At 32.1% G+C, this 14,284-nt stretch overlaps 2 protein-coding genes across 2 annotated transcripts in view; one reads left to right on the plus strand and one right to left on the minus strand.

Annotated features, from left to right (window-relative positions):
* Positions 1-421: 421 nt before the first annotated feature.
* On the minus strand, positions 422-9,537 carry LOC140665570 (trehalose transporter 1-like protein). Its single transcript, XM_072891829.1, has 6 exons — positions 8,921-9,537; positions 5,233-5,308; positions 2,550-2,897; positions 2,117-2,274; positions 1,447-1,899; positions 422-1,282 (listed from the first exon to the last, which is right to left on the minus strand). Exons 1-6 carry the CDS (start codon positions 8,929-8,931, stop codon positions 694-696), a joined length of 1,635 nt encoding a protein of 544 aa, XP_072747930.1. The 5' UTR covers positions 8,932-9,537; the 3' UTR covers positions 422-693.
* A 449-nt stretch (positions 9,538-9,986) lies between these two features.
* The window catches only part of LOC140665569 (facilitated trehalose transporter Tret1), a 32,834-nt gene continuing 28,536 nt past the window's right edge, over positions 9,987-14,284 (plus strand). The window contains exon 1 of the mRNA XM_072891828.1: positions 9,987-10,153. The gene's annotated coding sequence lies outside the window, so the exon portion shown is untranslated. The remainder of the gene's footprint in view (positions 10,154-14,284) is intronic.

The raw sequence follows: 14,284 nt of genomic DNA on the forward strand, positions 1-14,284 counted from the left end.
AATTTTTAAAGATCGGGCGTCGGCAACGTGCATTGGTATTAGGCAAACATGTTTGGCTATAAGATTGCGCTTGAAGAATCGATAGCGAGAGAATACAATGATGATTTTCTAATAAAGTCTCTTATTACTCTATTATGTGAGAAATATAATACAAATAGCGTGTATTATTCATTAAAATACACGATAAAATTATCTAATCAATATTTACAATTATCATTTAAAACGAAATTTATATAAATATATATATATATATATATATATATACAAACATTTGTACAAAAAATGCATTATTACAGAAATAAAATAATGGCAAATTAAGAAAATTATACGAAAGATATGTCTTTCTAAAACATACACACATTTACATAAATTTACAGAAAACACGTGTGTATTTTGTGTTTATATAATTATAATATTAGTATTATAAAAACTTATGTAATTTCTCTTTGATTACCGCACTTTTAGGAATGTTTATAATAGTACTAAAGGAACATTTGCATCGACAAGAAATACAAAACAATAATAAATTTTATACTAATTAAATCACATAAGCCAACGTAATTCTCGGCTTATAAGGCACTAGTATAAAATAAATATTGTAAATATATACACTCCCTTCGAAGGTATAACTTAATATGTCGCGTTTTTTTAAATTCACATACAAATTATTTCTCTGAGTAAAAAAGTTTCTTATTAAATATACGCGTGTTCGATTGCGATACTGGTTAGAACTTGTTGATCCCGAGTTAGTTCTTTCTCGGAGATTTTATTATTTTTTTCCAGGTTTTTCGGCGACAATTCCAAACAGAAATTGTCGTAAGTATATGCGTTTGTCACGATATTCGACTGCTTCTCCTTCGAGATCGACACGAATCGCTTAAGGGTAATGTTCTTTGGCTGCGACCATATATCGGAGAAAATCTTGCTGTTTGTTGAGCTGTCGTTTGACTTGCAAGAAAACTTCATTTCGATATCATCGAGACTGCATCCTTGAGTCTCCGGCAATATCGTTAAGGCAAAAATCGCACCTAACAAACTAGCTGCGCTGAATATCCACATCGTAATTTCCAGACCGACAATGGCATTCAGATCCGGATACATTTTTATCGTAGCGAACATCAATACTTGCACGATACTAGTCGTAAGACCGCCCAAACTACCCCTGAATCTTAACGGGTACAACTCCGAAGTCATGACCCACGGTAACGTGAGGAAGCCGATCATAGATGCGGCCACATGGGTCCCGATACAGAATAATGGTATCCACGATGGAAGATTGAACCTGGAAAATCACAAGGAAAATATTATTTCCAAGGATAACTAGAACTTTCGAAGAGCGAAAATAATGATTAAATAAAACGAAAAATATTAAAAGTAAAATTACAAAAAAGCATAAGAGACAAAAAAAGTGAAAGTTGATTGTTAAAAAAGATAAAAAATACGAACCTGAAGGAAAGAGCGATTCCTATAGCCGTGATAGCCATTCCGATACCGCTAATGAAGCTCAAGCTCTTCCTGCCGAAGATGTTGGCCAGTCCGGCGCCGAGGATCGATGCAAAAAGCCTGATGACACCGATGCCGACGCTGGTCACATATTCGTTTACGTTTACGCCGATGTCCAAGAGTACGTTCACGGCGTAAAACAGAATCACATAAATGCCGGACAGCTGTTGAAGCGTGAAGAAGATGAGCAAAATCAGGAATGGTTTCCACACGTTGGGCATATGCAACGCCCGTAGTAGACTCTCCTGTTTTTCCTTCCGTTTCGCGTTCGCATCACAAAGCTCCTGGTATTCTTTATCGATGTTGAACCCGGGTCCACGTAACCACAGAAGGGCCTCTTTAGCCTCGTCCGTTCGACCCCTCGAAGCTAACCAGGCGGGAGTTTCCGGTAGCATTCTGAAGAAATAAATGTCATAATTAACTATCGCTTGCAAATAAAAAAGTGTTATTAATTGTTAATTCTTGATGGAAATAACAATTTAAAATATTTTGACTTTATATATGTATGCACGTGTGAATTTTTATCTATATGTAAACGTATATGATTTTTTATTTTGTAATTTTTAAAGAAAAACTTGATATACATTGTAAAGATATAGATAAGAATAATTACCGTGTTAATGCGAGCGATAGAATCGCTGGTCCGATGCTGATAGCTGCCGTCTTTTGCCACGTTGTGATAGTACCCAAGGTATACACTATCAAAACGCCCAGGGAGACGAGAACTGGTCCGCAACTCGAAAGCCAGGCTCTTTGATCTGGTGCTGCTGTCTGCAATAAAATATATTTGTTCTTGATATATTTAATCTTTGCAGAAATAAAATAAATGCAAAAAAGAAATGCATTGACTGTTACGCATAATTAATTACCACGGCTAATTAAAGATTAATAAAATTATCACTCAAATTTATATTCAAAAATCTCATATCCCATTATAAACAAATAAATTATTAAAATGATTAATATTATTAAATTATTAAAAATGCTTAAATTATAAGGATGCATTTGGTAGTATATTATATATTAGTATATTATATATTACATACCTCGCTGACATAGAGATAAAGACCGTTGGCCATGCCGCAGCCGATACCGCTAATAAATCTACCGACATACAACATCGGCACGCTCGTCGATAACGCAATCAGTAGCCAGCCAGCTACGTGCGGTAGCGAAGCCAGGGCGATCGCGGATCTGCGGCCGAAGAGTTCGGCAAAGAATCCAGCAACGAGGGCACCAAGGGGATTCGAAACAACACTGAGGGAGGCAATCCACGATGCCTGTGACTGGTTCGCGAAATTTGACTCGAAGAGCCTCGGGATCAGGATCGCGCTGTATCCCTGCGCCAACCCCACAGAAATCTGGCCACAATGTGCGGCCAGGCCTGCGAGGATCTGGAAAATAATGTTAGATTATCTAATAAAATATTTACTGTATGCGTAGATATTTTTGTTAATGATAACGTTATGATTAACTAATACGGTAATATAATAGATTTAATTAATTATATTAATCGCCATTATCATACTTTAATGCATGTAAAGAGAATAAATTAATTCAGTAATAATAAATTTTAATAAATCAAAATTTATTTTGCTATATTTGTTATAATTGAAATATTTAAAATATTCAATTAAAAATTTCAAATTGTCAGAAGGATAAATTAAAGATTATAATTATTAATGTTTTTGTAGACATACACATATACACGATAATACGTAAAATTTGAAGATATATATATATATTCTTCTTACAATTTGATCTCGGCAATAAAGCGATTAATGATGTACATTTTTCTTTCAGAATATTACATGTTTGAAATGTTAATAAAATTTCCGCGAACGTATTGTATTATAATACTAATTGATACTAATCGATGAGACATTAAATTTCGAAGCTAACAAGCACATGTTAGAACCTATGTAGATTATTCTTATCAATATATTTCTTCTTACGCAATGCATAAACATTATGTAATATATAAATACTTACGTTACTATCGTTACGTTACATGAACGTCATTGTTATATAATTCAAACAATTAACTTGAAATTATAAAAGTGCAATTAAAGTTAAAACAAATTATATGTATATTAATGCAGATCATATCGCGAAGCAGTGATGATTAGCGTTAACTGATTTTTATCATATACAAATAAGATATATAGTCAGTTCAACTTTTTAAAATAATTTCGCTTACATTTACACTCCGCAAATTCTACATGTATTTTTATAATATAAAATATTACAACATCTATGTAAAGTAAACCAAAAAATTATTCTTTACTTTTAACAAAAACAAATTTTCATTTTTATTAAAAGAGAGACAATGAATTTTTCATTGTTTCGATATAAATCGGTATGTGTTGAATAATCCGCAAGTATCTTCCACAAGTTTGACACAAGAATAACAATCAATAGCGATGCGATGACGCGGATGACGTGCATTATCATTTCTCATCCGGTGCTTTTAAGCAAAAGATGAATACATAAGATACAGAATTTGTCCAGACACAAAATTCATACGACAATTGCCGGCAAACGAATAAATCATTTATATAATGATGTGTCTCCGCTGTTAGTCATTATCACTCATCAGAAAGAGGCACATATACTTCCCGAAGGTTGGATCAAGATTCACGTGCACTCAAACTATGATACTTATGTATTGTCGTACGATTTTACATAGAAATTCATTTTCGAACAGAATAATGGAATATGAATGATATCTCCTCTCACTCCAAAAGAAATTTTATATTCGATTTTGACATTTGATTTTATAGATGTCTACATAAATGTTACGCGTTTAGGATTGTGATATAATTATAAGAACTCAAGTTTCTTCTTATTAAAATAAATATATAGAGAAAAAAATAATAAACAAAATAATTATATATTATATATAAATCTGTTGATAGATTTAAAAAATTATATCAATATGTTCATATTACTCGTTAATTATCCTGCGTTATCAAGGAGGATTGTTAAAGTCGCAAAACGAAAGGAAATAAAATATGTTGTTCAGTCGCACGTTAGCTTAAAAAATTCTGTGATATCGTGCGCGAGTGAAGGACGAGGATCGAGAAGGCCGGTTTATCGATCGCCTTCGCTGTAAGTTTATATCCATTCATTTATTTGTAAATCCTCTCCTCTTCATTGGTCTCGTTCAATATAAGTCTATTATTCATCATGTACGTTCTCGCAATAATTAATTGCACCGATTGCAATGCTTAGAGCCGAGAGACGACAAATATATATATAAAAAAAATAATATTATTTATATCGCGTTCATAATTGTATAATAATCAGTGTAAAAAGCTCGACATACCATCTTCATCTGACAAAGTAATTATTTATATCGCGTTCATAATTGTATAATAATCAGTGTAAAAAGCTCGACATACCATCTTCATCTGACAAAGTAATTATTTCGTGCCAGCAATACCTTACATTTCATTGACATTTTCTTCAAGAAGAAAAATTTTAGCGAAAAAGTTGTATGTGTGTATTGCTTTGTTCCGTTTGTTCGATTAAATAAATATCTATTATTAAACATGTCAATTTTTTTCTTATTTATATGCTATTTGACATTTGCTACTTTTGCAACAAAATACCAAAACTTCATAATGCGCAATTCCAGCCACAAAGAATGCGGTATTATCACGGACGTGCTTAATTAGAGTATCGCTAATCGCCGGAATAATCGTAATACGGAATTCAGTGACTTACGTCTTTTTTGTTGTCAGAGTGAAGGATCGACCATAGTCTCGTTTTTGTCATCATCGTACACGTTAGAATACGGCAACTGTAAAATGATGATTAATTTTATCATGTGTCATATTATGTCATATCGAAAAAAGAAACGTCTATAATTACTAATGTAATTACAGACTATTTTCAACAATATATCGATTGTCAAGAATTGACCCTGTTTACATTATTATATTTATATCTCTTTATCGATAAAAAAAATTGCAGTAGCTCTCGTGAGTTCGACGAGCTGTTCGGTGAACTCGCGCTTTCAGTGCAAAACTCGTCTCTTATTAACATGAGTAACAGTAATTACGTGGCCACGTAAATAAATGATCAGGCTTGTTCGAGAACATTCTACGCGAATTCCCACGTTTGATAATAATCTTGCAATAACCGTATAATTGATGTGTGATGAAAAACATTAATCTACCTCGAGTGTCGACTACGTTATATAATTATCACAAAGAGAATTTCCCGCAATAAAAAAGTAAAGAGATATTTGATAAATTCATCTCTCGAATTAATTGATGTCATCCATTCAATTATGATTCATTGATCTTTGCAATTCATTCGTCACATTCTATCACATATCTATATGCATAAAATTTGTTAATATATTATTAATAATCATTTTCAGTTAAACTTCTGCTTTCAATTAAATCTATAATTTAAATTTGTATCGAAATATTTAGTATAGAAATATTTTGTACAGAAATGTATATAAAATTTCAAAACAGTGATCTAGAAGGCTTTATTGAATTCTGTTTATCGCTTGCAAGTTTGTGCAGCGCGACGCATGAATTGAATAACAGTCGCGCGATTATACGTTTGTTCGTCGCAGTTTGACAATCGAAATATTTAGGGACAATAATATTTTACTTTATGACTCATGAGACCAATTTATTACTGCTGCTAAATTTTCAATCGGTTTTCATATGCTTAACGCGATTTAACACGATGTGAGAAGGATCAACCTTATCATTTCTGTTCTATCTCGCGTGCCCATTCATCATAAGTACTTTATGCAATTTTATCATCGCTTATTTCGCTTGTATTTATTCGATTAAATCGATGTCGATTAACGATGGTAATCATAAATGTGTTTGCAAATGTCAGTGTATAGATTCCCATGCGATGAAAGATGTGTCTCAACGGGAAATCGTTTTATTAATGTGATCATAAGTGGATTTAAGGGCCTTGCGCAAGATACCCGTTCTTTCTTCCTATCTGTCAAACGTTTAAGGCTAATCGCGTGAGTGATATATTCAAATTAGAGCAATCATTATTTTCATGTCACAAATTCAATTTTTGTAATTCATCTAGAAAAATTTATATTATAAGAGTTATAGATAAGAGTTAAGTATAGTATGTTTATATTAGTATAAGAGGTTCTCAATCTACAATTCTAGAGAAATTTCTACGTCCAAAAATTATTGCGTAACAAATAAGATGTAACTAAACGAAATTGTCACAAAATTATGGATTGAAATTACATTGCACGCTAGATTCACTTCGATATCCAGTTTGCGTTGTAACGGAATGTATGTACTATTACATTTGTTCGATATAGCAGAATCACGTGACATGAAATAACACAATTAAAACTTGAGACCATTGGACGAAGAATATTAGACAAACTCTATATCTATTATGTAGATCTGCGTTAATTCGTTAATGAACGCAAACACGAATTATTTGCGAGCAAATACAATTCATAATTTCTCTATTTTTATTTCAATAAATAAATAAATAAAAGAGAGCGAGAATTGCTTATTAAATAATACTTTTAAACATATCTTTCAGTGTGCAAAAATATAAGAATTTGCAATAACAATAAAGACAGTAGGCATAAAAAATAAGAGGTTTAAAAATGAGAGAAATGAAAGATAGATCAGAAATAAATCCAATCTTTTAAAGCGGTCAGTAGCGATATTAGCTGGTCATAACAATCAAATGCGCGTAGAATCTACGTTTAAATTAAGCCGATGTTTGTGCAGTACGTATAATTGTAAGAAATTATTCTACAGTTTATGTTAGCACAGAATTTGAAGAAGCGTTTGAAGGACTCAATTGGACATTGAAACAGAAACATATCTTTAACACAGAGCCCTTGATTCTTGACATTTGAACTCTAAAAGTATTATAAAATTAGCATATAGAAAATGAAGTTATTTGGTTTGTAAAAATATTTGTAAGCGCAACAAAAATTGTATCGATATAATCGCGATAGATCCCACATCTGTCAACGCCGATAACCAAAACCTCGAGATTCAAAAATTGAGAGAAGACGAGGCAGTTGGCAAAGGACCGTCTAAGAGTGTACATAATACGTTTTATTATACAAAGTCTTATAGTTCGAAGTGGACAATAGGGAAGATTACTTTGTTGGCTGTTTTCTATACAATATGTAAGCAATTCTCTATGAGGCTGGTTTTTAAATATAAATGAGATGTTCGTTGAACACAAAACAGATATATATATATTTAACACACGATATTACAAAAAAATATAACGTGCGAGCTAGCGAAGGACCGTCTATCTCGAAAAATAGTGAGCAAAGGGATGCCTCACTTATTTGAATTTGTGTAGAAGTTCATTTATTACCGAGTGTCTCAATTTACTTTTATTTGATATTTTTTTGTAGAGAATTGCTTACATATTGTATAGAAAACAGCCAACAAAGTAATCTTCCTTATTGTCCACTTTGAACTATAAGACTTTACATAATAAAACGTATTATGTACACCGATTTTGACATTGACAATTAATCTATATGCAAGCGTTTATTATTTTAGAGAGAAAAATGGAAAGATATAAGTTATAGTTCTGTTTATTGCTCGATAGAAAGAGAGAGAGAGAGAGAGAGAGAGAAAGAACGAAAGAGAAAACAAAATATAGTGGTATTATCGTACCGAAAAATTTAACACGAGCATTACGCTGCGCATCAAAATTGCATATCAAAAGAGAGCTCTTTTTAAATCGATTAGGACAGAGATTAAAAAATCATTCATATTATTTTCATGATAATCATTGCAGAAATCAAGAAAAATTCGTTTTGATATGCGAGTCAAATGTATGTTTTCCTTATGTCAAATTGCAACTTTCCAATTGCATTGATAATACAACGCATGTTGTACGTCATAATGTATTAATACGATATTTGTTTACAAGCTCCAATTGCTATTTTTGCCAACCAGGCGAGACTCGGAACTTTGGCAAACCTCGTTTTGACGCGTCTCGATAGATTTTTTGTCAAAGTTATTTTTCGAGTCCGCAATTTATATATAATATTATGTCGTTTCAATACATCGAAAGATATATCAACAATATATAATTTATATAATTAGATATGAGAAAAAATATACAATGTTATCACAATTGACATCATGCATATATGTATATATATAATATATATATTAATTAATCTTTACTATATATGTACATATACAATATTCTTTCAAAATCCTTATTTTTTTATTAAACTTATTAGCATTAAAATATTAAACTAAACTAAATATTAGACATTTAAATCATTTTATATATACATATATAATTAAATTTATATTTAATTTAATAGAAAATTAATTTTGTTTTTTTTTAATATCTATCTAATTAGTTTAAATATATTACAATCAGAAGATAAATATATGCAGAATATAAATACCTCGTAATCATCAACTGCGACTAGATCAATAATGAATATTCCTCTCTAATATCTTATACAATCTTCGTGCGGTCTCTCTTATCGATGCGCGTGCAAAAATTAAATCCACATCTCTCTTCGAATTAGAAGATCTGTCACCAACGTAAACTCCGTTATTCGCGATAATCGTGAACGCTTTAGATGCGAATCATGAATTAAAGGGTCGAAAAACAGTCGAGTCTGTCTGACAACAATCACAGGTCAAGTCGACAAGAGAAAGGAAAAAAATACCGGAAGTAAATCTAAATCTTGTGACGGAATGTAGCATCGGTTATTAGTAAGTCCGTTATTCAGAGCTGTTTCCGGATCACGAATTTTCGCGACGTCCCTCGTCGTGGTGCTCTTCACGCTACCGAGGAATATGTGTGTGTACCGAGCACGTGTTCGTTCCATAGAAGAATCATGTTGCGTGCACCGTGATGGATCGGGAAGGCGCAACTACTGACGCACCGTCGCGGCTTTTTTCGCGCTTGACACTGAGATCATTTTCGTCCGCGTCTTCGCATTTATAGCGGCAAAGGCAGTCGGCGCTGTTGAAACGCGTTTGTCGCTCAGTTTGCGAAGTGCCCTTCCAAGCGCCGTCTCTTCCGAGGGGTCTCTCCGGGGGGTATCTTCGCAATCAACGAGCAGAGACTATTCAATGAATATTATTCAATTAAATTCTAAATTTATTTGATTTTATATATATATTATAATTAATATTATTTTTTATATATATATATTTTATATATAGATTTTATATATATATTATAATTAATTTATATATCGATTTAAGGAAAGAGAAAGGATAAAATTGCGGAAGCTATCGCGGGAAACAAACGAAAATAATGGATATTCTGGATAGAGTGGAAGTTTGAATTAATTTTCATGTAAATGAATAATGAACAACGGATTAATTAAAACGACCTGACTAGCCAAAATCATTCAATTTATTCACACCACGTTTCGACCATATGTCATGTATATCAATAATATTTATGACAAAATTATAAAGGTCGTTTGAACTGTTTTTCTTTCTAAATACGACAGTTTCGTTTAAAAACTCATGTTGACATGACGTGTCTCGTTGTTTGTGTTTATCTCAAATTTAATAACCGTTGATTTTAACTAAGTGACATATTTAATTGTTCCATAATTAAGTTCTACTTTTAAACATGTCCCATTGGATTCTTTCTTCTCTTTCTTAATTTACATGTGAGTAAACTAGTTTTTTACCGACATTATATTGTATTGTTTGCGTTTAATTCGGTATAAATTGTATCCATATAATTTTTGATCCGTTATATATTTTCTTTATAGTTACACTTGAAAAGGACCACAACCATATGGTCGAAACGTGGTGTGAATAAATTGAATGATTTTGGCTAGCCAGGTCGTTTTAATTAACCCGTTGTTTACAATTAAATACTAGCGACTTTAATCTCTAACTTATAAATGAATAATGTAAACAGCATACTGAATTTTTTTTTCGAAAAATATGAGTCACATATATTACCATGAGACATCGAATCGAAAGTAGGTTTTCATAAATGATAACGACATTTCCTGTAGCGTTAATTTGCGGACGCGTTCTTTATCGTTAAAAGGTGTGTTATTATATTTCATTATCATTCATGATGGAAGGTATGGCCTTCAGAGTGATTGTAAGTTCATGCGTTTTCACGGTAAAAAATGTACGACGATTATATGGTTACTAATAAAGCGAACAAATAACGTACGTGTATATTTGCAAATCAATATCTCGATCTTATGCATCCATGACCTATGCAATGCGAGAAACACGAGAGAACATAAAAAAAATTCTAAATGACGCGAGAGTTTAGCTTTGACAATGGCCCATTTTTTCTTAAAAAAAATGGGCTAATAAAAAGAGATAGCGTCATTGTTGTCGGAAGATAAATTATATGTTGCATCGTATCCTCGCACCCGTATAACGATCTCCAATGTTTTCTTTATGCATCACGACAGATGTTTAATTACTTCATTGTAGTTCCGTCTCTGAAATGATAAAGATATTTATAATAATAACACAGCAGACGTTTTAGAAGGATGATATCATCGTGAGTTATTGTTGACGAAAATGTGTAACATGTAAAAATAAAATGAAGAAATTACGAGGAAATAAGGCTAGTACCTCGGCAAGACTTGTTAATTTTAATTCATAAATTAAAAAGCAAACTCTTTCCAATTTCAACTGTATAAGTAAAAAATAAAAATTACCTTAAAATATAATATAAAAAAATTAGAAATATAAATATAAATAAAAATGCAAAGAAAGAAAATAACTTTTAAATTCGTTATAACATATCGTTCTTATCAGCGTTTTGCAAGGAAACCTAGAGTTGCATTTTAGTAAACGGCGTCGTTGGCGGTCAATGTGACTTCGAGCTCTCTTTTTTTCAAGAGCTTGTTACTCCTATTCGATATATCTCACGATCACCACAAGTAGTAGGCGCGATTATGATCGACTCACCGTATACACATATCGATGCAAGTTTAAACACGGTAACGATCTACATCCATTCGCGGCGGGAGGCATGTCCTCCTTAACGATTGCAAAGTCCTACGCTGGCAATAAAAAGTCAATGTTATATACGACAATAGGGGCAATTGCGATATCGGCGTGTGTCCCTGACCCGCGACAATGACTGCGAAAACGTCATATTTGTATTTGAATTCCATGTGATCGCCTCCTTTCAGCTCTTCTTGCAAAAGTTCGATATATAATACATACTTTATCGTGTCACTAAAATCGCTTCTTTTCGAATTAATATCAGAGCTAAAATTTCGGCTGTAAAAAAGGAGAAATAATACTTTCGTTTATAAATTGTAGTTGAGTGATTCTGAAAGGATCTGAAGAAAGAAATTTTTTAAACAAAAATCTGCTAAAAACTTATTTCAATTAATTAATGCAATTAATTATATTAAAATGCATAATTTACACTTATTTGTCTAGATTATTATTGTTGAGGAGAAAGTAAGTATTTTATGTTTGCTTGTAGAATCGCGAACAACTTGCGCGGTCGATTTGATCGCGTATCTTAATTTAATTCAACGTGCCAGTATCCATCTTTAACAATCCGTGGATCACGAGAACTTACTTGCTTAATTGGCGTCCACATTCTTTTTGCACGGATTTCCTTGATGTGCCTTTACGGTTTAAATTTCTTTCGAGATCACCGGCGGGAATTATACGATCGCCGAGGCCTTCGAAATCAATTTCCGATCCAAGGAGATCTCTCTCTTGACTGACCTGAAAATCCCTCTTACGCATGTCTCTTCAGAAGCTTACAACATGGAAATAGACGAGACGGAAATTATAAATACATCCGCGTATTCGTTGTGTATATCTATTACAATCTCATTGTCAACGGTATTGCATTAAATTGTCTTATTTGTCAAATTTACACAAAATATATACAAATGCATTTACTATGATACGTAGATTGAGCCCATAAACCTTGTCATCATCAGTGCTTCACGAGAGATCAAATTAATATTCATTACTATAAAAAAAAAACATTTTTTATTCAATCCGTGTTTTGGCGTACTTATAATTAAAAAAAAAGAAAAGCAGTCTATTAACAATTAATTTAGGGTAATTAATGATTATTTTTTAACAGTTATTGTTTCAAAAATTATGTATCGATCACAATCACGATTTGTAATATTGCATAAGGCGCATATGATTGAGAATAATTCGTGGGTGGGTTATTCTAATTCTCGCTTCAAAAGCAACTAGAATTTGATTACCATAATATCCGTAGATTCGTATTCGTAGATCGAGCTGCCAGATTAATTTTTATTCACCTCCTGTTTGCAGAGCATGATTAACATGTTTTAATTTGCTTACGTTAGTTTGTCGTAGACATTAAATAGCATCGTGTCATTGTACAGCAACATTAGTGAGTGTTTTACGAAAGTACTAGATAACATAATCGTATCGTTATATGTATATCGTGTTCGATAAAACATGTGATTAAAAGACGATGCATACAAAAGTATGATGATAAGAAATTCTGTCACTAATTTTAAATTATTTTTCTTACGATTTTTTAATTTTCAAATTCCATTATACTTCACAAATAAATCTCAAATAAAATTATTGCATATTGCGATTGTGAAAGATTGTTAGAAAAGCTTCCGCGAACCAATGTTTCACTCGAAGGTCTCAGCTCGTATTTCAGCGATGATATAAACGAACGAAAGTTTTGAGCAGGAAACACGCCCAAGGATCAGTTTAGGCCGGGAAGTAACTATTTTCGTGACAAATGACTTATGCAAATTACAGAAGGAGCCGCAACCCTCACGACTACTTCCATTTCCGATTACGTTTCCTTCTCGTCGTCGACGATAATTTCAAATATTTCCAGATTGAGAAAAAGTTCACGTACGTTAAATTCTGCGTACATGTTTCAAAAACATCGATGCAAATATACTAATTAAAGGATTTTCCAATTGTTATTTTGCTATATAAATATTATCTTAATTAAAATCTTCGATTAATATTCTATCATTTACAGTTATTATTTTTCTCATCTTTTACTTTGAGATGATCTGTTTATTTATACTTAATATATATTTTACATTCGTATTGTTTTCTAATATAGCACGTGTCTCTTGAAATAAACACATTCATTATGACAAAGCATCACTCCCGTTATCAATTGTGATATATTAGATTGTTGTGACCATTGACAGGACTTCAATAATTCCTCTATAATTTGCAGCGCATTCGCGCTTTCGATGTTGTAATACCTACATTTCTTGTGATACTTTTTACAATCTTTATGTATACGGAATGCGTGAGAATAACGACTAATTATACAAACGTGTTAGATCATAATTAAATAGAACGATAATAACTGATATAAAAAAGCTCGGCAATTTATTCGAGATGCATCTTATGTCGCATAATTCTTGTTAAATTAAGTATTACGACGACGACAATCGACGTGATCTACAATTTTGACTTCCTGATAATGACACATCACATATTTGAAACTGCATACGGAAAATCGCTATATCGTATCGTTACGGATGTAAACACAACGACCCGACATAAGTTCATTACAGACTTTATTACTAACATGCATGTCAACTCTCATTATCGAATGCATCTTCTACATCTCTTGGAAAACAATAAATCTTCATCTTATTTTATCCCGGTAAAAAGATTTATATAAATCAGATACTTAGTAGTAGTATACTTCTTTTATTAAAGTGAAGATTAAGAGATCACGAGCGAACAAATTGGATGACATGTAACAAATAATAACGAGATATACGTACGATTTATTTAATAATTGTAATAATCGAATTGAT

This window comes from Anoplolepis gracilipes, chromosome 5, assembly GCF_047496725.1.
Source record: "Anoplolepis gracilipes chromosome 5, ASM4749672v1, whole genome shotgun sequence".
Classification (NCBI taxonomy): Eukaryota; Metazoa; Arthropoda; class Insecta; order Hymenoptera; family Formicidae; genus Anoplolepis; species Anoplolepis gracilipes.

Bases quoted from the DNA above. Each gene is read 5' to 3' on its own strand.
- LOC140665570 (XM_072891829.1), bottom strand. The intron at 2,275-2,549 runs GTATGTAATATA...ATTTTATTGCAG, and splicing joins TTTATCTCTATGTCAGCGAG to ACAGCAGCACCAGATCAAAG. The intron at 1,900-2,116 runs GTAATTATTCTT...TTATTTCTTCAG, and splicing joins CTATCGCTCGCATTAACACG to AATGCTACCGGAAACTCCCG.